Raw genomic sequence first — 26,972 nt, 5'->3', positions numbered from 1 at the left:
GAGACTATTATCAGGGAAGGCTACTATGCTATTCAGTTTCATATGATATATGGGTACCACTTTAGAATACTACCTATTCACAGCTTTATAAACACTTTGTAAGTAATTAACTAATTATCAACAACATGTTTACAAATATTTATAAATGGGCAAGAAATACACAGCGCAGTCGCATCGGTCCTGGAATTTCTCCTCCAAAAAACAGAAGGCATGAAACCACATAAGACCCACACAGTAGAAGTTGATTCCCACTCCACTGTGTAGTCGTAATTTGGTTATTACTCATTTACAAACATTTGTAAATGCTTCGTTAAATGTTAATAAAGTGATTATAAAACTGTGAATAGGTTATTCTAAAGTGGTACAGATATATGATATAATAAAATATCTTAAAAGTATGCATTTTAGTGAAGCAATTTACACTACATTGCATGACATTACATTAGAAATTACATTCACAACCGGACTTTTTTTTTTAACTTGGCAGGGGAAACCCTGGTATGGTTTGACTTAATTTGTTACTGGACAAAACAAGCATGTTAAACCTAGCAATGATGTCCTTTCTTTTTCTCTTCATTGCCTTTATCATTCACTTAATTCCTTGTTCGTGTTTTCCCAGAATACCTGGTGGTGACTGGATCAGGTGTGGAAGTGTTTGCCTCTCTGGGTAAGGACGTTGTCCTGAGCTGCGATGTTGATTCCCATGTGGAGATTACGGAGGTCACCTGGAGAAAACCAGATGAGGACATCACAGTACTGCAATACCGACACGGTGACCTCCTCCCAGACTCCTCACATCACAGATATCGAGGGAGAGCTGCATTCTTCACATCAGAGATCTCCAAAGGCAACTTCTCACTGAGACTAAAGGACATCAGGACTGAAGACAAAGGAGAGTACGTCTGTGATGTACACATCAGCAGTCACACTGGGAAAGCAACTGTAAGGATAAGTATATTGGGTAAGGCATGCTCCCTTAACTTAAACCATCAATGTAAACATGATCTCTTCTATTAGTAGGGCAGCACCACATACTTTGTTATGGCAGATTCACATACAGCAGTCATGGCATGGAAACAGGGCGGAGGTGGGGAGATAAACAGGGTTAGAGTGGTGTGTCAGTCTTCAGTTTGAACTTTCACTCTGACCAACCTGTGTGTGGGGCAGTCATGGGTGAGTGGTGTCAGGCTTATAGGTTTACCATTCGATTCTTAATCTGCCAGGTTGGTGGGGGGAGTAATTAACCAGTGCTCTCCCCCGGCCTCCCCCATGCCTGAGGTACCTGTCCCAGGAGGTAAAGTTTGGGGCTGACCCCTTGTACGGGTGAGGCATAAATGCAATGTTGTTGTGTGTGCTGTGAAGTGCTGTGTTACAATAGCAAAGTTCTATTTCCAACACAAATTATAGCTGTGTTTCTGTCGCGCCATGGCTGATGTATGTGAATCTGACGTCAAGAGTCTTCTCACATCATTCTGGAATGGATTCACACATAGGTCTACCATTTTACATGTTTAGGTCTCTCCATTCTGCACTGCCTAGTCTTGGCCTGCTGTGTTGGATCATTCGTGATAACCAGTGTGGCTCTTGCATATTTCATAGCCAAAAGTAAGTTCATATTGGTTATTTTTACCACTCTTTATTGGGGCCATTTATGTAAGATCTCTGATAATACTTTATTTACTGATGTGATTTTCACACAGGGATACATTTGGCAGTGCATTTCCTGCTGTTTTTGAGTCCAACCATACTGTTGTTTGTTGGATACGTCTTATGGGGATTAGCTGAGGGTAAGTCAGTTTTCTATATTTCAATTTCAGAACTATGCCTTCTGTTGTATATCCCAACAATAATGTAATGTTGCTAGAATCTCTTCACATCACACTGAAATTGTGTTTGCAGTCTGTTTCTTTTTTAATCATGTTAACCATTAATTCTGTAATCACAGACATGCATTATCAAATACCTCACTTTAAACAAAATAAGGTGTCATGACAAGTAGAACGACAAGTAGAATAGTGTACAGTATATCTCTGCTTCCCTTGGCTCTCTGTCTTCTGTTAAGACATTAGACAAACATAGCTTCGTAATAGAGTAGCCTCTTAGTGCAGATGGGGTTGCCGGCGGGCCTATTTACTATTTGCTGAAAATACTCAACTACATCATAACAACATTGCTATGACATTACAGAGAGCCTTAAGTAACAGATTAAGACATAGCCATTACAATTTTGGTGATGGTAAGGTTATAACAGGCTCTGCGCTAAGGGGTAAAACAGAAACTGGTATTTCACATTAGGCTTTATTTTATCATAACTGTCATTTGAAAGGCGTTTGTAGTCATTGCCTTTTGAATTTCTGTTCATTTTGTATTCACAGACATGTGCAGTGAAGCAGTTGCATGCTCGGTTGTCAATCTCACACGGATCTTCTTCCTGCTTTTGACTTGTCCATACCTCAGAGAACTTCACGGTATGATAAATAGTTTGAAAACAAAATGAGAGAGTTTATCCAAATGTATTAACTCAATGATAGAGTGTGTAACATTGTTTGGTTATATTATCAAAAGTTGTGTTGCCATAAATGTGGTATTTATTTATCATAAGCATCAATTAAAAGTCTTCTAATTGTATTTATATTTTACATTTGTAATAACATGAAGGGGGTAACCCAATATTTATATTGTTTTGCAATCTTTTCTTGATCACATACATGGATGACACAGTCTTACGGTGCAGTCATAAACGCAGTGCAGTCATAACCTTACATTCATAGTGTGCAGTTGTGATTTCATTTGATTTCATTTCATGTGATTTCAAATATTTCTCTTCCCACAGGTTCTCTCCAAAAACTGATCAAATGTGTGAGTGTGACTGTGGTGCACACCACCATTGTTGTAGTAGTATACACCGGTATGTCCTATTGTAGCCTAGTCATAATTATTATGTATTTATTAAGTCTTGGCTTTACTCCCTATTCATGCTAATTATGCTAACCGCTAAAAATGCAAATCATGTAAGCAACATGCTGTTGTAAATCTTCTAAAAAGCGCTACAATTCTCCACTAACTATTTTTTTCTTTGTACCATATGTGTGTCTGTTTACTTTTTCTCACAGATGCCTACATAAAAAGACTGCATTTGGTCTCTGAGGGCATTCTTGCCGCCTCTCATATTGATAGAACGAGAATACGTGGCTATTTTGGAGCTATAACTTTCTGCAGTTTCTGTGGAATCGTTCCAGGTTTGAAGCACTAGGCCTATATATACAGTATCTCACATTATGTTTAATTTGAGACCCCTGAACTCACCAATGGTAAAATGTAAGGTTCCTCAAAGGTGATTAAACCTCTGACGATGTTAAGTAAAAAGATCCCTACTCTGAATATTCATCTATGATGCAATTGTTTTGTAGTGCAACACATCATGAATAGCGATTGATATTACTAATATTTGCAAAGTAGTTAGAAGTAATTTAACTCTGTCTGCTTCAATCCCTGTAGACATAGAATCAGCCTATACGTTGCCGTGCATGCTTCCAAGGTCTGAACTAGGTGAGTTGTTTACACGAACGGCTTGCATTACACATGTAGACTTGGCAAATGCCTTTACCCAAAACAAATATGGTAGAGCATATTGGTTACAGCCCCTACAGCAGCATGGTGATAGGTGCCTGGCTCAAGGGCACTTCAGCCATGGATGTGGATGTGATTGGCAAGGGGTCAGGGGTTCATTTCTGGAAAGCGTAGTTGTTAGCAGTTAGCAACTTTGGTAGTTGCCAATGGAAAATTGCATTGCAATCAACAAAGTAGCTAACATAGTTAGCAACTACACTTTCCAGAAATCACCCCAGATCTGCAACCTTCCGATCCTAACAACTCCTAATCTGCTAAACCCGGTAGCTACATGAAGTTAGATTTGGATAAATCATGGCTATATTTGAATCATATCATTGGCTATTGAAATATTTGTTTTGGTCATTTGGCATTGTGATGAGCAGCTGTCTTAATTGAGAAAGTCCCCATCATGGCCGTAGCCAGCCATGTGAAGTAGGCGAGGTCGCGCGCGCCGAAATTTTATTATTAATTTAAAATATAAATTAAAAATGAATTCATAAAATAAATAAATATAGGCTACACAGACCTATATATAGGGCCCTCCTCTATGAATGTATAGGCCTAATGTGAAATAGTAAATATGTAGACATGTATAATAATAAATATGTTGTAGTTTTCAGCCAACTCAGCCTATTCCCTTTGAATGGCTATGCTTTGGTATCATGCCTCTTTTATTATAAACAGCATCCTCCCAGTCAGTAAAGTCCTTTGTAAGGAAACTAAAGCTTGACCCTGAAGTTGCACAATAAGCTACATCCTCAGATGGCATGTTGCTCAGCCATTCATATTTTTCTCCCAATGAAATTACACTTCAGCTGTTTTCCTCCAAAGATTCAGGGATAGCTATCTCTGTAGCGCAAACCACCTAATTTGGAGTAAACTTTTTTCTTCCTAGAGTCGCATCAAACGTTTTGTTTTTATTTAGTTGTTATAGTTCTTCACAAGCGCAGAAGACAAAAGTCTATCAACGAGAAAGAAAAGTAGCCTATCCTCCGCGCTCCTGAGCCCTCTGATGCGTCACGGCTATATGCAGACACAGTAGTCACGGGAGCCTCTTCAGGTGTGGATATTTTACTGCGATTGACTCTGACGAAGACGTGGCAACGTCGATAGTCTTGGCACTTGTCCAAATTAACAGGAAAATATCCACACCTGAAGATGTTCCGGTGACCTCCTCTGTCAGTGTTTATCACATGCTTTACAATTTACAATCAATTACCTTTCACGGATATCCTGCTTTTACCTTTATACAGCAGCTGATGCAGCAGCCGGCCTTCTAAAAATAATGACTCAAATGGCTTTTTAAGACACCATAGCCTACTTGTTACGCATGAGCTTTATGTAGGCTATACAACGGTTGGCTTTCTGTTAGCGGAGATCTCACCAAGCGCGGGATTTCTGATAGTGGAGATCTCACCAAGCGCGTGCTTAATGGGCACGTTCGTGACGGCACATTACTGCGCAGGCTGCACACGCACACTTTGCCATTTCAATGCATTTTTCCAACCAGAAAGCATGGTAATTTTGCGTTGCGCAATGCTCTGTCACGAACGCGACCAAACACTTGCGATGTCGGCTGAGTTGCGTTCTCTCCCACGAGTCGCACCACTTGCGATATTAATCAATCTTATTTACTCTCAAAAACAGAACACAAAGGCAAAACTAGAACACATAGCACATGGATGTTAACCACAGTTTGCAAAGGACGCTTCACAAAGGTTTTTAGATGTTTTTGTGTGTTTCAGTTGGTCATATTTGCCGTTAAAATAATAATAATAATAATAATAATAATAATAATAATAATAATAATAAAAACTCTCACGATAGGCGAGGTCCGGACCTCGCTAGCCTCAAATGTAACTACGGCCATGGTCCCCATCCATCCACTGTATCTCACATATTCTCCAATTCTCCCTCCTTAGGACTCCCTCCTCAGGAAGAGCCTTCTAAACAAGCCTGGACATTTGTACTCCTGGAACTCTGCAGCATCGCTCAGATATTGTTTCTCTCAATGAAAACTACAACATTTTCCTACGGTAAGCGTGTTCAGTGTAGAGAGTTTCTGCTCAGGTCACAGGTGATTGCAGAGATTGATAGTACAGACGGTACCTTTAACATTATTACTTGAAACACCTCTTTCAAAATTTAATGTCATTAAACCCTTTGCGCAAATCCTATGTTATAACCTTACTGACACCAAAATTGTAATGGCATTGTCTTAATCTCTTAGTTAATGTTCTCTGTAATGGCATAGTAATGTTGTTATAATGTAGTTTAGTATTTTCAGCAAATAGTGAATAGACCCCATCTGCACAAAGAGGCTAGTATACTTGAATTTCTTTAGAACTAAAGCGCAGCATACTGAAAGAGCATTAAAACAGCATACAGCTTTACTACATATCGTACGTACAGTAATACCATTAAGACCAACCTGATTGTCCTTTGTCTCTTCCAGAAATAAAAAATTCCCTTATTGTTGGTGCTCCTCTCTTGCCGATGTCTGTTATACTGATCCGCAGACTAGTGAGGTACAAGCAACGACGTTGGACACGTAAGTTTAGTTAAAGGGATTCATCACCGTGGCATGGACATTATATACTGCTGTTACTTTTCACCAAGGCAGTCAATTGTAATGATGAGCAATAGACTACAACTGTTGATCAATTTAGGATTTTTTTCTTTCAGGCACATAACATTTTGGTTGCATCAGTATATTACAGTAGTAATATTTTGGTGGATATTGACTTACATACAGTACTCTTGTTAAAAGAACACATTTTCCGTTTTGGTTATGTGCAGGCTTGTGCTGGATGGCAACCCTGTGCATTTGGATGCCTGTGTATTTGGTGATAACCATTTCGATAGTTGGGCGAACCCAGGATGCAACTGAAGGTATGGTATAGCCCAGATTGTAACACTCAAAAGTGATTTATGGGGGCGCTGTGGCGCAGCGAGCTAAGCCCCCCCACATTTGGGCTTGCATGCCCACCCATGGGTCATTTCCAGCTCCTCCCCTGTCTCTCTGTCCCGTTCGCTTCCTGTCACCATCTTCTACTGTCCTGTCAAATAAAGTAATAAAAAGCCCCTAAAATATATATATACGTATAAATTAGTGGTGGGCCGTTATCGGCGATAACGTGCTGCGATAATGTGAGACTCTTATCGCGCGACAAAGAAAATATCGCACGTTAATCTATTCTCAAAATATGGATTTGGGGTTTGGGGATGCGCTTCACCATAGCGTTCGATTGACAGACGCTTTCAGACTGCCCTCAGTCACTTCGCCTCTCCACCTGTTGCTCAGCAGAGCAAACTAAATATGAACAGTGTTTGCATGCTGTAAACATTAGTCTTTCTGCCGTGGTAGGTGTTGTTTTAGTGCTTTTTCATAAGTGGTAGACTAGAGAGACGTCATTGTTTGAGGTGAAGCAGACATTATTGTGTACCAGCCCGACATAGCCTACATTTCCTCACGCATTGCATGGAACACAAACAACAGTCCTGTTCCAGAAATCTTGCCTGTGCCATAATTGCAAAACATTCCGTGTGATATACATTTTGAAGATTGTCAAACTGAAACTGTCAATATCTACTCTCGCTGAATGTTTGTGTTATGATCGCGCATTTGCGACTCATGTCAGACAGTAGGCTAATACACCTCGCGGTTGTTAGTCAACCTCGCGGTCATCGCGCTTGACTTTTTTTTTTTTTTTTTTCAAACTGAATTCAATTGGAGTTGTAACTCTGCTGGCATTCTAACACAGAGAACAACACAGGTTTAGGCCAAATCGATGTGGGCCAGTGCTTTAGGGTCTAGAACTAGCTTTAGAAATCTAGTAGCCTGGCTCTGACTTTGCTGTACCTGCTGCGCAGCTCCTCCCTCTCTAAAGGAGCCGCTGCCCTTTTTAACAGTCAGTGGCAGATTCATTCTCTCTCTCTCTCTCTCTCTCTCTCTCTCTCTCTCTCTCTCTCTCTCTCTCTCTCTCTCTCTGAATTGTTGAGGTCATTTTGTTTAAATAGTCTAAATGTTTGGTAGATTTATCTGTATTTGCCTCTACAATTTATAGCACTGTTCATTTTGAAATGTCAGTATATTATGACTGTAAAGGCTTCCTAACATATTCGAAACACTTTTCAAATGTTGCAGTGATTTTTTTTTCCATCACCAAATATCAACCATCTTAAGAAACCCCCTAGGTTTTTTTTCGTCATTATTTCGCTAGCGTGCCTATTCTGAATGAGCCATTTTGATATAGATTAATCTAGATTAATCTAGATTAATTTCATAATTACAGTGAGATTAATCTAGATTAAAAAAATTAATCTATGCCCACCCCTAGTATATATATATATATATATATATATAGTTAGTATGATTGAAGCTCTGACCCTCTCGTTCAAAGTCAATAAGAAAATGATGAGACAAAAAAGAGATGACATTGAACAGTTGCAGGGGTCTTGTGGTGCAGCGAGCTAATACGGTATATCTACGTATACCACATGTGGGCTGCATGTCCATGGGTTATCTGGCCTGGGTCATTTCTTCACCCTTCCACATGTGGGCTATATACATGTCCATGGGTTATCTGGCCTGGGTCATTTCTTCACCCTTCCACATGTGGGCTATATACATGTGCATGGGTTATCTAGCCTGGGTAATTTCTTCACCCTTCCACATGTGGGCTATATACATGTGCATGGGTTATCTGTCCTGGGTCATTTCTTCTCCCTTCCACATGTGGGCTATATACATGCCCATGGGTTATCTGTCCTGGGTCATTTCTTCTCCCTTCCACATGTGGGCTATATACATGTGCATGGGTTATCTGTCCTGGGTCATTTCTTCTCCCTTCCACATGTGGGCTATATACATGTGCATGGGTTATCTGTCCTGGGTCATTTCTTCTCCCTTCCACATGTGGGCTATATACATGTGCATGGGTTATCTGTCCTGGGTCATTTCTTCTCCCTTCCACATGTGGGCTATATACATGTGCATGGGTTATCTGTCCTGGGTCATTTCTTCACCCTTCCACATGTGGGCTATATACATGTGCATGGGTTATCTGTCCTGGGTCATTTCTTCACCCTTCCACATGTGGGCTATATACATGTGCATGGGTTATCTGTCCTGGGTCATTTCTTCACCCTTCCACATGTGGGCTATATACATGTGCAGGGGTTATCTGTCCTGGGTCATTTCTTCACCCTTCCACATCGCTCCCGTGTCCATGGGCGCAGATAGCGGGGGGGACGGGGGAGGGAGACTCGTGCACATTTCTGAGTAGAAGCTGGAGCGGTTTAAACATTTTGTGATATATTTTTTTTAAATCAAGATTTAAGTTGTGATAGGCCACCGCTCATCTGTTTAGAAGGTGCAGGATTCAATAAAAAAGTTCTGTATAAAAAGAAGACAATCCGCACACTTCAGGTCTATTTTTGTGCAAAGAAGCTTTACTTGACTTGCAAGCTTTCGGTCCTTAGACCTTCATCAGGCAGAGATCAAGATTTAAAAATTGTTAATGTAGTCATTTAGACCTAGGCTACTAAAGCAAATATAATTGTTTAGCGGAAGATGAATAGGCCACTAACAATAAAAAAAATGATTCAGTGTATTATAATAAAATAATACCCCCCCCCCCCTGTCTGACGGACGGTTGGTTGTGAAAATGTCCCCCCACCCCCCAGTTTTTAAAAGCTATCTGCGCCCCTGCCCATGTCCATGGGTTATCTGGCCTGGGTCATTTCTTCACCCTTCCACACGTGGGCTGCATGTCCTTGGGTTATCTAGCCTGTGTCATTTCTTCACCCTTCCACATCGCTCCCATGTGCATGGGTTATCTGGCCTGGGTCATTTCTTCACCCTTCCACATCGCTCCCATGTCCATGGGTTATCTGGCCTGGGTCATTTCTTCACCCTTCCACATCGCTCCCATGTGCATGGGTTATCTGTCCTGGGTCATTTCTTCATCCTTCCACATCGCTCCCATGTGCATGGGTTATCTGGCCTGGGTCATTTCTTCACCCTTCCACATGTGGGCTATATACATGTCCATGGGTTATCTGTCCTGGGTCATTTCTTCACCCTTCCACGTCGCTCCCATGTCCATGGGTTATCTGGCCTGGGTCATTTCTTCACCCTTCCACATCGCTCCCATGTCCATGGGTTATCTGTCCTGGGTCATTTCTTCACCCTTCCACATCGCTCCCAGCCATTATCTCCCTGTTCTCGACTGTCCTGTCCAATGAAGACAGAAAGAAAGAGAAATGTAAAAATGTTTTAAAAAAATAATAAAATTGTAAGTACATTTAGTACACCCCAATATGCCTGTCATGTCTGCTAATTATTCATGCTAATGAAACGTCAGATCAAACGTCAGATCTCTGGACAATAAGATGGATGACATACGGCTACTGAGATCAGCGAACAAAACCGTGAGGAACTGCTGCGTTACGGTGTTCACCGAATCATGGCTGAACGACGGCATACCCGATTCGGCTTTACATCTGGAACAACTAACGTGCCACCGAGCGGACAGAGCCCTTGCAGAGAAAAAACGAGGAGGAGGAATATGTGTCTACACACATGATGCTTGGTGCAATAATGCTACGGTAGTACAGAGGCACTGCTCTCCACGAGTGGAGTTCATGATTATCAAGTGCCGACCCTTCTATCTACCCAGAGAAATATCCGCTATCCTATTAGTCGCCGTCTACCTCCCACCCAGCAACAACAATGGCGTCAAAAGTGAGGCACTGAACGAGCTGCATCGGGGCATCAGTGAACAACAAGATGCACACCCAGATGCCTTCACAGTGGTACTGGGGGATTTCAACCACGGAAATCTCAAAACAGTACTTCCAAAATTTCATCAACATGTCAACTTCCCAACAAGAGAACAAAACACCCTGGACCTCGTTTACACAAATCAGAAGAGAGCATACAAGGCAAAGCCCATCCCCCCAATTGGATCATCAGACCACACGACAATTCTGCTACTGCCAGCTTACAGACAAAAGGCAAAACTCACCAAACCAGTTCAGAAGGAGGTGAGAAAATGGCCTGAGGGAGCCATCTCACGACTTCAGGACTGCTTTGAAACCACAGACTGGGACATTTTCAAAACAACTGCCACCCACAGCAATCACATTGACATTGAGGAGTACACAGACACCGTGACCTCCTACATCACAAAATGCATCGATGATGTTACAGAAATAAAACACATCACTACCAGGGCCAACCAGAAGCCATGGTTCACAGGAGACGTTCACCGACTGCTGAGGGCCAGAGACAAAGCCTTCAGAGCAGGAGACGTAGCTGGCCTAAAGACAGCAAGGGCTAACCTGTCCCAGGGCATCAGGAAAGCAAAAAAGGAATACTCAGACAAAATAACAACACACTTCAAAGACAGCAGAGATGCACAGAGCCTGTGGCAGGGCATACAGGCCATCACGGACTATAAGCCTGCACCACGAAGCTGTGACAACAACACCTCTCTGCTAAACGATCTGAACAGTTTCTTTGCCCGCTTTGAAGCACAAAATGACACTCACCCACAGAAAACTCCCCCTCCCCCCCATGATCAACCCCTTTACCTGTCCTCTGCCAGTGTTAAGAGGACACTGGCCACCATCAACCCACGCAAAGCAGCTGGCCCAGACAACATACCAGGCCGAGTGTTGAAGGATTGTGCAGAAGAGCTGAAGGATGTCTTCACAGACATCTTTAACATCTCTCTGGAGCAAGCAGTCATCCCATCACTTTTCAAAGCTGCTACCATCATACCTGTGCCGAAGAAATCATCACCATCATGCTTCAATGACTACCGTCCTGTAGCACTGACGCCCATAATCATGAAGTGCTTCGAACGGCTAGTCCTGTCACACATCAAAGCCACCCTACCCCCCACCCTAGACCCCTACCAGTTCGCATACCGAGCCAAGCGATCCACGGATGATGCAATTTGCTCTGCCCTCCATCCAGCCCTCACCCACTTGGACAATAAAGACTCATATGTGAGAATGCTGTTCATTGACTTCAGTTCAGCATTCAATACCATAATACCACAACAACTCATCAGAAAACTGGACAAACTAGGTTTCAGCACCTCCCTCTGCAACTGGCTGCTGGACTTCCTGATGCAAAGACCACAAGCAGTACGGGTAGGGAACAACACCTCGAGCACCCTGACCCTGAGCACGGGGGCTCCGCAAGGTTGTGTTCTCAGCCCCCTGCTGTTCACGCTGCTGACACACGACTGCACAACGACCCACAGCACTAACCATCTAGTGAAGTTTGCGGATGATACAACACTGGTGGGCCTCATCACCAAGGGCGATGAGACTCACTACAGAGAAGAAGTAGACCTGCTGGCCAGATGGTGCAAAGACAACAACCTCCTGCTGAATGTCAACAAGACCAAGGAGATTGTTGTCAACTTCCAAAGGGTCCAAAAACAACTGCCACCACTGACCATCGACGGCGATGCTGTGGAGAGAGTGAGCAGCACCAAGTTCCTTGGAGTGCACATCAGCGACGACCTCTCTTGGACCACCAACACTACATCACTGGCGAAGAAGGCCCATCAGCGTCTCTACTTCCTGCGCAAACTAAAGAAGGCAAGTGCTACACCCTCCATCATGACAACATTCTACAGAGGAACCATAGAGAGCGTCGTGTCCAACTGCATCACAGTGTGGGGAGGAAGCTGCACGGAGAAAAACAGGAAGACACTCCAGCGTGTTGTGAACACAGCGAAGAAGATCATTGGAGTACCACTCCCCTCCCTGCAGGACATTTACACCACACGCCTCACCCGGAAAGCACTGATGATCATCAAAGACACAAGCCACCCTGCACACAAACTGTTCAGCCTCCTGCCCTCTGGAAAGAGGTACAGGCGCCTCCGTTCCCGTACCACCCGGCTGGCGAGCAGCACAATGCACCAAGCGATCAAGATGCTGAACACTCAACCCACTCTCCCTCCACTGTCAGCCTCTAGCCAGCAAGGCCACTGACAACCCCCCCCCCCTCCCCCCCACTGTCAGCCTCTAGCCAGCAAGGCCACTGACAACCCCCCCCCCATCCCCCACCACCATATCTGCGACTGAACATTCCACCTGCACTACTATACTTGTGACTGAACTTTCAACCTGCACTAACTCAAAACATGCACACACACACACACACACACACACACACACACACACACACACACACACACACACACACACACACAAGCACACTGCACTTTCTGCACTAAACCCAAACATACACACACTGACACACACACACACACACACACACACACACACACACACACACACACACACACACACACACACACACACACACACACGAACACACACACAAGACGCACACCGCACCTTCTACCTGCACTAAACACATACACACACATACACACACACACACACACACACACACACACACACACACACACACACACACACACACACACACACTGCTGCTGGTGTACTTGACAGACCTTTTTTATATTTATTTTCTTCAAAATGCTACTATTACCATGTCAGAACGCTATAAAGGACTTTTTTAGGAAAAGCACAAAAGCACAACAAATACCTCTTAATGTATGTCCTCTACAAGTCTTCTGTTGTCCAGTCTTGCACTTTAAATGTCTGTATGAGCACTGTCTATGTCCATACTGTCTTAAGTCCATGTATAAGTACTGTCTATGTCTATACTGTCTATGTCCTTACCTTAATTAGTCTATGTCTGTATGGGAAAGCAAGAAATGTAATTTCAAATTCTTTGTATGACCAGTGCATGTAAAGAAATTGACAATAAAACCTACTTGACTTGACTTGACTAATAAAGCTCTCAAAGAATGACAATGGCAACAAATCATTATTACTGTGACTGTTTACTGTAAAAAGCTGTGTTTCATTTGTCGTTCTAATTTTTGATCATCCTTTGTGATTGCAGCAATTTTACCTGGCGAGGGCACAGCGCTCCTGTGTGTTTTTGCTCTGTTGAAGGTGGTGTCGTATGTCTCCCTATCGAACTACCCAGATAACGCCCCTAGTAAGTCAGATCTAGTGACAGTACATATCTGTACCCTAACTACCTCTTCTTTTGTACATCTACGGCTGGAGAAATGCAATAAGGAGGTTTGATCTTCTTTATTGTAGAGGGAGCATACTGCCAAAGGTGTTTCGATCCTTTTGTGCTTTTCACAATTAGCACTAAGAATAAGAAGAAATGTTATGTTAATTAATTAACAAAACACTGTTTGTGTACTTGATTCTTGCCAGATTGCACCTGAAACACTTTGTTTAATTATGCAGCTGCTGTATTTCTTCTTTCACATATGTTTCCTATTTGTCATGAGATGTTAGTTGATTCCTCATTAGTTACACCTCCCATTGTAAAGTATACAGATTTACAGTCACCTTGGGCTTTGAAATTGTTCATCCTTAAATGTTCATCCTAACAAAAACAATGCTGTTTATTCACAGAAATATCACAAACCATTGTCTATATGTTTGGAGCTGCAGGTCTAAGCATCACCAATTCTGTTGTATTGGCAACCAAACTGTTGCTAACAACAGGTAAAGAGAGATCAATTAATGTGTTAATGCTTAAATATTGTATGTGTTTTATTTTCTGTTTAATGTAATTGCAGTAGTGATGTGTTGCATTTGCCTTCTTAATTCCAGGATATGGAAATCAAAATGTTCCTGATCTTAGGCTCATCATCCTTCCATTAGAGTGTGTGTTTGTGTTTGGATGGTTTGCACTGCAGATACATGACTACTGTAAGTACCAGTATTTACTGAATCCATTTACTGAGGTTTAATTAGGCATAAACATCATGCTGTATCAATTCTTGTGTAATGGTCTCCCATTACATATTTTTGTCACTTCAGTGCAATGTAGTTTGTCTATATAGTATACTATTCAGCATTCAATCTCCCTATGTATGGCAGGGGTATTCAATTAAATGTCAACAAGGGCCAGTTTTTCTAATTCCTGCCAGTAAAGGGGCCGAACTATATGTATGGATTGTGGTTGCAGACTGTCAATGAAAAAAATATGGGAGACTTCATTGAAGTGGGGGGGGGCTGTGCCTCCTTCCCCAGAAAGTTTTGCATTTCTGTATTCAAATTTCCAGCATTTTAACATCCGTTTCAGCTCGATACGGAACCCATACTTTTATCTCTAAATTCCGAAAAACGATTCTGTATTTCAAGGGGCTTGTGGGGGGCCAGAACCTTGCTGTCCAAGGGCCGCATCTGGCCCCAGGGCCGCCATTTGAATAGCCCTGATGTATGGACTATTGATTGGGATTACTCATTGGGTCATTTCACGTGAAATCAGACACTTTGGGACCCGACCGACCCGGATTTCAATCATACTTGGTGTGCCTTTTCAGTAGCAAGGTAGCACCCCAGAACTGCATTGGTTTGAATCTGACATTAATATTAAGGGAGAAACAGACTAGGAAAGGTTCACATGTGAGGGTAGGACACTATACATTCAGCCTTGAATATATCAGTCAGTGTTAGTCACAAAAAGATGCCTGTGGTGTTGTTTGAAAGCTCTTTTCTGGCTCTACATATTACACAATCACCTTGGAATACAACTACTCTCAGAATATGAATTATGATAAATTGAAAAATAAAAAATTGAATATCTAAAAAACTCATATTTTAAAATGGCCAGTTCCTTGTCCAAACGTAGCCGGCAATGTCATGAGCAGCACCTAAAATGCTGGTGTTCGGTTTGTTATTCATTTCAGAGAGAATTTGACTCACAAATATGGCATCATACAGACCACTTACTAATAATATGGTAATACCATAGTAGCATCACATGACAAAACAAAAACAAAACAAAAATGGTCAGTGGCCATGGTCCCAGGTTTCAGAAACTAAGGCAGATGTCAATTTATACACACCAAATGATGATATGTGAATGTTTGAACATTCCTTCTCTGTGTACCTGTGCCATCTTCCCTTTACCATACTTTAAAGAGATAATCAATGGCTACACTCTCATTTTGTACTCTACCAGTGCATTTGAAGCAGCAGCTGTGTCTTTTGTAGATAATGTATAAGTACGTCCCGTTGCAGTTACAGGTTCCACTACCAGAAGCACATCCTGATGATCCATGACAATCTGGTCTGAAGGGAAAAGTGAAGGATGGAGATGGCCCATGAGGATGCAGGAAGTTCAGTTTCACCTCTCCGGTGCTCGGCATACATTCCTCAGCACATGCTAGCCACCAGTTGCCATCATATACAGCTACAACATACCCTTTGATGCTTGAAAATGTAACACATTCCTTTACTGAGCTCACTCTTTCAACTCTGCCTTCTCTGAATGCTGAAAATGGCCTAACTTCCACTGTGTCCATTGACAATGGGCAGAAGCTGTGTAGTTTTTGAGTACCTGGAATAGTTCTTGCAGATTCAAACCTCTTCAACAGGTTCTCAGCAAGAACATCCATTGCCAGTTTGCCACAACAGAGATGTACCATCATGAAGCTGAGAACCTGTTGAAAGGGTTTGAATCTGCAAGAACTATTCCAGGTACTCAAAAACTACACAGCTTCTGCCCATTGTCAATGGACACAGTGGAAGTTAGGCCATTTTCAGCATTCAGAGAAGGCAGAGTTGAAAGAGTGAGCCCAGTAAAGGAATGTGTTACATTTTCAAGCATCAAAGGGTATGTTGTAGCTGTATATGATGGCAACTGGTGGCTAGCATGTGCTGAGGAATGTATGCCGAGCACTGGAGAGGTGAAACTGAACTTCCTGCATCCTCATGGGCCATCTCCATCCTTCACTTTTCCCTTCAGACCAGATAGACTTGTCATGGATCATCAGGATGTGCTTCTGGTAGTGGAACCTGTAACTGCAACGGGACGTACTTATACATTATCTACAAAAGACACAGCTGCTGCTTCAAATGCACTGGTAGAGTACAAAATGAGAGTGTAGCCATTGATTATCTCTTTAAAGTATGGTAAAGGGAAGATGGCACAGGTACACAGAGAAGGAATGTTCAAACATTCACATATCATCATTTGGTGTGTATAAATTGACATCTGCCTTAGTTTCTGAAACCTGGGACCATGGCCACTGACCATTTTTGTTTTGTTTTTGTTTTGTCATGTGATGCTACTATGGTATTACCATATTATTAGTAAGTGGTCTGTATGATGCCATATTTGTGAGTCAAATTCTCTCTGAAATGAATAACAAACCGAACACCAGCATTTTAGGTGCTGCTCATGACATTGCCGGCTACGTTTGGACAAGGAACTGGCCATTTTAAAATATGAGTTTTTTAGATATTCAATTTTTTATTTTTCAATTTATCATAATTCATATCCTGAGAGTAGTTGTATTCCAAGGTGATTGTGTAATATGTAGAGCCAGAAAAGAGCTTTCAAACAACACCACAGGCATCTTTTTGTGACTAACACTGACTAATATATTCAAGGCTGAATGTATAGTGTCCTACCCTCACATGTGAACCTTTCCTAGTCTGTTTCTCCCTTAATATTAATGTCAGATTCAAACCAATGCAGTTCTGGGGTGCTACCTTGCTACTGAAAAGGCACACCAAGTATGATTGAAATCCGGGTCGGTCGGGTCCCAAAGTGTCTGATTTCACGTGAAATGACCCCATTGATTAGTGTTAATGAGTGGGGGAGGGATCAGTTTCCTAGACCACTGCTGTGTATTGACCAGATGTGAATTGCATCATGTAGAGTAGAGTAGAGTATCATTTATTGATCCTGAGGGAAATTAAGGTGTCAAGTAGCATACATACATACTGGAGAAGACACAAAGACATGACACACAACATTGCACATATATCCCCATACATACGTTATATTCACAGGTAACGGATTCCAAACTTATCCATATCCATGGGATATAATTATAGACACCTTGCAGTGTTCAGGCGTAAAGAAATCGATAAAAAGAAAAACACAAAAGACAAGAAAACAGAGACAGAATACGGAGCTACTTGACTTGCTGCCACTCACGGGCACACTGGAAAGAAGCTCTAGTTACATTAGAGCATAAAACATGGGAGAGTGTTTGTTATAGTTGTAAACTAATCTGAGTCTTTGTCCTTTTTAACCCTCTAAAACAGGGACACGCAGTAACAAGTAAGCCCAACACGTCACTTCGTCCAACTCCATTTCATTGTTGATGTTTACTGACTAGTTTTAATTTTATTTTCCGCATTCTTATCCCAAACAGGACACATAACAACTCAGTGACTTCTTATTTTCCTCAGGTAAATTGTCATCATTGCATCATTACATTACATTACACTATACTTAGCTGACATTTAATTAATTCAGAGTGATTTATACTTATTTATACTGGGTATTGGCTACAGTCCCTGGAGCTACCGTATGTGGGGTTAGGAGCCTTGCTCAAGGGCACGTCTGTTATGCATGAAAGTGCTGGAGAACACACACATTATTCTAGCTGGTCAGGGTGGGATTCGAACACACAACCCTCTGATCCCAAGATCAACTCTTCAACCAGTTGTCCATTTTCATGAAATCTCTGACATATCAAATACAGCGTTGTGTGCCTACACATTCCATTATGTCTCTGTAATCTAGTGCCACCGCCGTTTGCATTTGTAGAAAGCATCATGGGCGCAGATAGCGGGGGGACGGGGGGGACATGACGTACCCAGATTTTCATTCACGTGGACCCGTCCCCCTCACTTTTATGGAGAAAATATCTGATTTCTGCCTTTGCATTTTGCAATGTGCGAAATAGCGCCTCCCTGGACCATTCACTTTCATATGTGGCAAAAAACGGCATTACACTCTATAAACGGCTCTGTCAGCTCACTGTGTCAGCTGACTCAACAGTGACACCAGGTAGCGACATAGAATCTCTATGCTTGCGATGGTGTGGTGAGGTATTGCAGAATTAAGCAAATGCATTGAAGTTAATGGCAGTAAATCTATTTTTTCATTGGCTAACAGCCACTGAAGTCCCAGATTTGAAGCGCCATAAGCTTTTTGCTTCTCACGGTGATTGGCTTTTGACAGAGCTAGATTCAGGAAGTGGAGAAGAGCAGGCGTCATATTTACATTACATTATATTTGTGGCTCAGACCAGTTGCTTTTGTTATAGCCTAAAAGTTAATGTCGACGACAGTCCCTTTCTTGCTAACTGTGATGTGGATTACAAAAACTGTGGAACGTGAACGATGGTGGTGGAACGCATGGATTAAAAGTTGGGATTTAGCTGCTTTCAAGACAACGTTTTAAGGTAAGGTCACTATGGGTTCATATCCGCTGTGACGCTGTTTGTAGTTGCTGAAGTTAACAAATGTTAATTATTCAGAAGGGTTTTTTTGTCTCTGTCGTGGACCTGTTTTCGAGTGAAAAGACAGCTTTGTAGGGCCATGCCATGCCAGCTGTCAATCAAAGCCAACGCAAGTACTGTAGCTGTCGTGTCGGTCTCTTGTTTTGTAGCCTAGGCCTATGCTGTGAACATCGGACTCAATGTCTTTTTTACGGATTTTTGGAATGATGATTGCGGTGGTGTCATTCTGTTGGATGCATTTACTGTGGGTTGTTAAACGGCGGTATTACAACGCAAACGTGTGGATTGCATTAAGTGGTGGAGTGAACTGAAGGATACAATATTCACACGCAGCGTGGTAGAAAAATGACGAGTAGCCTAGTGGCAGAGAGGTTGTCTGAAGAGCTCAAGAATCACCATTTAAGTCGCTTTTATCAAAAATGTCTAATCTGGAGGAGACCATATAGCCTAGTTTGACTTGGTTAGGCCTACCCAGTTTCTTGCTTAGCCAAACCAATATATCAATCACACGCCCCAAAAACCGCGCCTGGACTCAAGTTATGTTTACATGCAAAACCACTGCGAGACTGGTCGTCTTAAAATTTCTACAGCCATAAATCACACACTGTTGCATAGCCTGCTGTAGGCCTACATTAATACAACGTGAAATTTGTTGACAGTTCTCCTGTTTAAAGTTTAAATTGGTTGGGAAAGTAGCACTTGCTGATGGGAAGGTGTTTAGAAGCGCGCACTGGGGCGGGGTCTTGGTGGGAGACTCGTGCACATTCTGAGTAGAAGCTGGAGCGGTTTAAAACATTTGTGATGTTTTTAATTTTTTAATCAAGATTTATTTGTTTTAATGTAGTAGACCTAGGCCACTAAAGCAAATACAATTATTTAGTGGAAGATGAATAGGCGACTAACAATAAAAAAACGATATTCAGTGTATTATAATCAGGGTAGGCTATAATAGCCTAATAACCCAACCCCACCCCCTGACGGTCTGTTGTGAAAATGTCCCCCTCAGTTTTTAAAAGCTATCTGCGCCCATGGAAAGCATAGCAGTATCTATAAGAAAGCCGATAACGTGCTGATCTGTCTGTGTATAGGTACAGATGGGTGATATTTCTCAGGCAAGCGCAGCACCAGGGACAGAGGGAGAGAAGGAAGAAGTGACGGAGTTGCAGAGACTGACTGAAACACCAATAGAGTTCTTCAGCGGAAGCGGAAGCACGTAGTAGATTGTAGTCTTTCGTGTTAGCATTTAAGGACGTCCTGGTTCCTATCGGCTTCCGGCCTCCATTGGGAATGAACAGGGGTAAATTTCAAATAAGCTCCGAGTGCAAGCACGCGCTTAGCGAACCCCCGCAAACTGTCGAGGGTGTTAAAAATAGGCTGTAGGTATGACATGGTTGATCATTTTGTGTCAAACTTCGACATAAATACGATGTTGCGTCCATATGCTAAACCCGGAAGCTTTTGGCGACTACAGAAACGGCGCCAGTATCTAACGGCATGTACGTGCGGAAGGTTGTACCCATGGCAACCAAAGGAAAGTATGTAGTTCGGAAGTTTTAATGATCAGAAAGGGGTTAGCAATATTGAATTATAATCGTCATGATTTAACATGTGAATACACCAACATGATGATACGATCCGTTCCACTAATGAGAAAGGGATGCGGGGACACGCTAATGTTCGTTGTTGCCGTGCAACTTATATTTTTGCCAAACCTGAATCTCTATGGCGTTTTGCAATGTAAAAAATCGCCAGGGAACCGGTAGTCCAAACGCCGCATACAAGTTGACGTCAACGCTGAAGAGCTCTATTGGAGGAGTGTGATTTTCACATCATCCCCACACAGTGGAGGAGGCTCCATGTAGTCTGTTGGTTTGACACTCAAAACTTTTCAATTACAGTCCCATTTTTTTTACTATTTTTGCACATTACATTGCGCACAAGCACACCGGCCAGCTGTATATTGTTCAGAGTATTGTTTAGTACATTAATTATGTACTGCTCTTTGCACTTTGACATTTATGTTGTGCATTACTGATATGTGTTGTACATTATCTGACTCCTTCTGTAGACTGTTGTCCCTGTTGCACACTGTCTTGGTCTATTGCTTCTGCTGTATGTAAATGTTGAATGTATTTGAGACAGTCAACATCTTTTGGAGTCCAGTTCATTTGTTCTGCAGTCGTGTCAGCATACATTACGTTTGTTTGCTGTAGCTTTTTAAAGAACTGCTACATTCCTCCTTTTTCGCAACATTCTACCACACTGTAAACACAAAGATCTCATGAAGAGAGAAAAGGAGCCACACACAAGAGCTGGATGGCATTCAGGAAAACTGCATTGAAAAAGCCGAAAATGAGAATAAAGTCCAAAGATAAAATGGGTCCTGTCTTTGGATTTTATTCTCATTTTCAGATTTTTTAAATACAGTTTTCATGAATTCAGTCCAGCTCTGGTGTGTGACCCCTTTACACTCTACTGCATTACTTTAGACAAAGAAAATTCTGCATCGAGTGAAAGTCTCCAAAAAGACAGGTGTGGACGCCACCACCACCTTTTGTATCTAAAATCTAAACCTATATGCATTTATTATCCAAACACTAAAAGACTAGGTATTATGCTCATCATATTTTAGTTCAGTATAATGTGATGTTTTGTGACATAGTGCAATAAACTTAAGTGCCTTTATCTGTCCATGTTGTCTAAAGTAGTAGGTATTACAAATAAAAGTTTTTTCTTCTCAATGGTTTTGTTTTAATTCAGTTTTCATTGAACATTTATCAAAAAAAAGATCCATTTTGTTAAGTGCCGTGTGAGCATATGTACCACTGGCCTAATAAACAGAATCTACGTTGAGGTTGAGCAAGCAAATATTATTTCCCCTATTTTGATCTTATAAAGAATCTTGTTAAAGGAATTGACATGAATTAAAATCTTAATCACAATGCAAGAAGTGAGAACACATTGATGTAATGTTTTACCTACATTCTTTAAGATTTTAAAAGCATGAAAACTTACAATATCTTGATCCTAAAACAATCTACGTAACCCAGTGGAACATTTAATTTTCTCTACATCAGACTGATCGCAAAAGAAAAATGGTCATTTATTTAACTTATGGGCATTGAGTCATGAACTGTTCAACAGGTACAGACACAGTTGGGTAAATACCCTAAATACAATAGAGCTTGAAAGTCCTGCCCCTTAGTTCCGCATTTCACGGGACCTAAGCTGACCATCTAACAACATGGTAGCAAGTAAATATCTTCCGATATCAGTCATTACATGCGCTGGGCTACAAATATGCTGTTTAAGAGGCTAGATAAAGATTATTCATGCAGAAGTATCAGTGTTTTGTTCCGAGGCCGTCTGCATGAAAAATGTAAAGAAACACAGCTTTCTAAAAAGTTTAGGGGTTCGTATGAAAAATTAAACAAAAATATCAGAAACAACATATGTGGAGCTCGTGGCACAACTCGAAGGGGATCGAAATATCATTTTAATACCGGCATTGGATTACATGCTACGATTTTCGGCTAAAAACGCCATTGAGGTCCCATGAAATCGGGGGAAGTGACGTCACTTTCAAGCTCTATGGGACAATCCTTATCTGATGCCACATTCACTGCATCTCACTCCATGTAGCAATGCTCCAAATGACCACATGAGTGTCTTGCATATTAAAGTGCATTATGGGAAGTCCTCACCCAACTGGATCTTCCTGTTCCTGAGCTGTCCACACAGTAGTAGTGATTGGAGGACTGAGTGCACACATTGCGCTTGAGAGCTCACAGGTAATGTGAAAATCGTGGTGTTTTATGTAATTTATTCTCTTAAATGGTTATACTTGTACATCTCAGTTGCCTTAATTCCAAGGAATATAGTATGCATTGTAACTATTAGATGTTGGACATATTGTACAGTATGTAGTAGTATGTGCACCATGTGATTCTTTGGAAACATGAATATGCTCACATAATTTTGTCAATTACATTTCATTGCGGATACGTAGTAGTTTTTATACTCTCTCCAGTTAGCGTGATGTACAAATTGAAAACATGTTGGTCAATTTGTAAAATACCAATGGCAGCATTTAAACCTTACAGAGCTATTGTATGCCACAGTGTACAGAGTACTTGTTGCTGTCATTGAAATCATAGTGGATGCAATACAGTGGCCTCCATTGTACTGTTGACAATGAGGATTTTTTACAGGTATATCCACTTCCTATTTTTACAGGTCTGTCCTTTGTATTTGATGCCATGTGGTGTCATGAAGGAAGCGAGTTAACTCATGCTACTGACTGCTGAACTTGCCTGAAGAGGATGTTATGTTATGTGGGCTTGCTGATGGCTTTGGTGAATGTAAAAGGTGATGCTTGAACTGCTTTTCTTCACACACAGTAAAGTGAACTTTACAATTATCATGTTTATACATAATTATTTGAACCTCTATTTCTGAACATGTTGATGTTTCATTGATTTTCAGGTTTCCAACTCCAGGGTCCCTCTGGTCCACTTGCTGCCCAGCTGGGAGGCTCTGTCCTGCTGCCCTGTGCTGCTGAATCCCCCCTGCCTCTGGAGGAGCTGGAGGTGGAGTGGAGAAGAGCAGACTCTGGTGCCCTGCTGCACCTCTTCCAGGAGGGAGAGGAGAGACCAGAGTCACAGGATCAAGCATACAGGGGACGAGTGGACTTCTTCCCTGTGGACATGGACAAAGGAAACTTCTCCATCCTTCTCAAGAATGTGTCAGAAGGGGACATTGGAGTTTACAGCTGCAAGGTTTACACTGAACACGAGGCAAAGGAAGTGAGAGTTGACCTTGTGAGAGTTGGTAAGTTATTCCATTCAGTTGTACCCCCATGACTTCTCTGGGCACTGCCATTAGGAAGTGTTGACTTTAAACCAACAAGGGACTCATTTGTAGGCCTAGTTACTAAACCACAAGCATTAAGATCACATGATGTATGATTCAAAGTAGAAGAAGCGCACTATTTCTATATTCTTGAATTTGTCATTGGACAAAATAAGTTTTTCAATATTTGTGTAAACCTATCAATTACTCCATTTATTTTTCTCTTTTTTTCATTAATTTACTTCTCTTTTTTCTTTTCGTGCATTTCTTTCTTCCTTCTTGCATTTCTTTTTTCCAGAATACCCGGTGGTGACTGGATCAGATGTGGAAGTGTTTGCCTCTCTGGGTGGAGAGGTTGTCCTGAGCTGCCATGTTGATTCCCATGTGGAGATTACGGAGGTCACCTGGCGAAAGGCAGATCAGGAGGTCACCGTACTGAAATACCGACACGGTGATGTCCTCCCAGATTCCTCACATCACAGATATCGAGGGAGAGCTGCGTTCTTCACAACAGGGGTGCGTTTCCGCAATGTTAGCTTTGAACTACAGATGTACTTTGTAGTTATCTACTTACTTCAAGGCGAAATCCGTGCCTTTCTCGAAACCTTACTATTTCCACAGTAAGCCAAAAGTAGTGCGGTAGTAAAAGTAGTCCACACCGCTACTTACTTTCTTGGCATTGCAGTGCGTGACCAAAGAAGCAACAAGAGATAAGCATGATTGCTGAGTCATGAATCAGCTGTTTCCTCCTAAATTCAGTGCGTGAAGTAGAAAGCAATAGTGTACAACCACCACCAGCACATTTGATTGGATGTCACGACACCGTGACTCCGCTGTTTCCTCCACAACACACCTTGAAATTTCTTTGTGAAAAAACACGGCCGTGGCATTACAATCTGACACCGTCCGCACCAATAATGCAGTATTATCTGCATGCCGATTGGATTTCGTTTCATCCCGAGGTGTAATTTGTAAAATATTTGAACAATAAAGTTGTGGTTACTCCCAGAAAATCGTCTGTTGAAGTGTGATATCCCTAAGAAATTTTCGCGCGGATTTCATTCCATAGCCTAGTGGTATTCACGCTTGCATCCCAATGGGAAAACAGCAGCCACACCGGTTCGAATCCACCAGAGGTGGAAGAAGTACTGACGTTGTGTACTTAAGTAAAAGTAGAAGTACCCTGCGAAAAAAATACTTAAGTGAAAGTAAAAGTTGTACACCAAAAATGTACTTAAGTAAAAGTCCCAAGTACTAACTTTTAAATGTACTTTTTGAGTACAAAAGTACAAGTAGGCCTACTCGCGCAATGGTTGTCTGTCTCCTACTTGATCCAATAGGAAAAAGTTTCTGCAACAGTTTTCGGTTATATTTGAACATGACTATGGAGTCCTGTTAATGTTTTTTAAAGTATCTTTTCTGTCTGGGTGTCAGTTTGGAAGAGGGACTTGGTCCCGCCTCCCTGCCCGCAGCTGAGGCTACTCAAATATCCACGAAACACAACAGGAAAACCTTGGATAAATGTAACTAGTAACAAAGTCTTCTTCTAGAAATGTAAGAAGTAGAAAGTACAAGTAATTGTCAAAAAATGTAATTGAGTAAAAGTAAAAGTCTGAATTTTTATTTTTACTCAAGTAAGTCCAAATTCCGGAAAAAAACTACTTAAGTACAGTAACGAAGTAAAAATACTTAGTTACGTTCCACCTCTGGAATCCACATGGTTGCAGTGCCACAATTTTGGAAATATCTGGCAGAAATAGATAATTTATGTTGTGCATTACCAACACACACGTGCAGCCAAGGGAATATGTGTTACACTGTAGGGTCCAAAACACGATTTCACGAGTTGTTGTCAACATGCTGCACACTGGTTTTGAACCTGCGTAGCTCGCGTCTTCCCATTGATAGGCAAGCGTAAATACCCCTAGGCTGTGAAATGGAATTCGCGCCAAAAATATTTCAGTACTTGACACGTAAGCCAGCGCATTTCCGGGAGTAACCAATACTTTCTTATCTAAATATTTCACAAATTACACATCGAAATGAGACGCAATTCAATCGGCATACAGCTAAAAGTATATTATTAGTGTGGGATTCATCAGATTCCTAGGACATTTTTTCCACGAACAAATGATATGACGTGAATTTGTGTTCTGAACACTCTCGATTCTGTATCATGACTTTGTCTGCATGTCGATTGATTTTCAGTGCTTTTGCACCACAGGATTAAAAGATATTGACACATTTGTGGTCAAATATGTACTACAAGTTTAGCTAATGGGTGGAGTCACACTCTGAAGTAGACTAGCGCTGTGTGTTACTTGGGGTGGCTGAGGTGATGTCTGGACTCAATGGATCTACTCCAGCTGTACTTCAACTTCATTGTCGAGATACGGATAGGAGGCGCCTCACTTTCAAAGTCACCACTACTTCAGAGTGCACATTACTCCAAGCAGTAGTTACTTTGTGTGCTAACGTTTGAGACACAGGAGTTAGCAACCGTTTTAGTATCTACTCTGCAACGTTGCTAACCGACTAGCTACTTCGCCTTTGAGAAATCTACCCCAGAGATCTCCAAAGGCAACTTCTCACTGAGACTAAAGGACATCAGGACTGAAGACAAAGGAGAGTACATCTGTGAGGCCCACACCAGCAGCCACACAGGGAAAGCAACTGTAAGGATACTTGTACTGGGTAAGTCCTTCTTATCAACATCAGCACACTTTTCAGTAATGCACAGTGTGATAGAAAGAAGTGAATCCATTTTCCCATATTGTACTTTCTAGCACATGTCTGTGCTCATAATATTAAGCAATAGATTAATAACCAGACCTACTATTACCATCGTTAGGTCTCTCCCCTCTGCACTGCCTAGTCTTGGCCTGCTCTGTTGGATCATTTGTGGTAACCAGTGTGGCTCTTGTACATTTCATGACCAAAGGTAAGTTCATATTGCTTATTTTCACCACACTCATATTGAAGGATGTAGGCTACTTATCATCACTGCAGAGTTCACTGTTATCTGTGTCTTTTGACAGGTTACAGAGCCATGCAGGATCTAGCTAGTAAGACACTTTTCAAACTGTTTCTTGGAAAGATGGACCATTAAACGTGCCATTTCTGTAAGATCAATGATACAGTAATATGTTC

At 41.7% G+C, this 26,972-nt stretch overlaps 1 protein-coding gene across 1 annotated transcript; it reads left to right on the top strand.

Annotated features, from left to right (window-relative positions):
- The first annotated feature begins 49 nt into the window (after positions 1-49).
- Positions 50-26,931, top strand: LOC134439274 (butyrophilin-like protein 2). The gene is made up of 7 exons (XM_063189176.1): positions 50-53; positions 620-961; positions 23,457-23,801; positions 24,121-24,338; positions 26,393-26,516; positions 26,674-26,763; positions 26,861-26,931. Exons 1-7 carry the CDS (start codon positions 50-52, stop codon positions 26,929-26,931), a joined length of 1,194 nt encoding a protein of 397 aa, XP_063045246.1.
- The last annotated feature ends 41 nt before the right edge of the window (positions 26,932-26,972 follow it).

The sequence above is a fragment of the Engraulis encrasicolus genome, chromosome 22, assembly GCF_034702125.1.
Source record: "Engraulis encrasicolus isolate BLACKSEA-1 chromosome 22, IST_EnEncr_1.0, whole genome shotgun sequence".
Lineage (NCBI taxonomy): Eukaryota > Metazoa > Chordata > Actinopteri > Clupeiformes > Engraulidae > Engraulis > Engraulis encrasicolus.
The sequence above is the reverse complement of the archived record's forward strand: the minus strand, read 5'-3'. Positions and strand labels throughout refer to the sequence as shown.

Bases quoted from the DNA above. Each gene is read 5' to 3' on its own strand.
- LOC134439274 (XM_063189176.1), top strand. The intron at 23,802-24,120 runs GTAAGTTATTCC...TCTTTTTTCCAG, and splicing joins AGTTGACCTTGTGAGAGTTG to AATACCCGGTGGTGACTGGA. The intron at 24,339-26,392 runs GTGCGTTTCCGC...TCTACCCCAGAG, and splicing joins CTGCGTTCTTCACAACAGGG to ATCTCCAAAGGCAACTTCTC.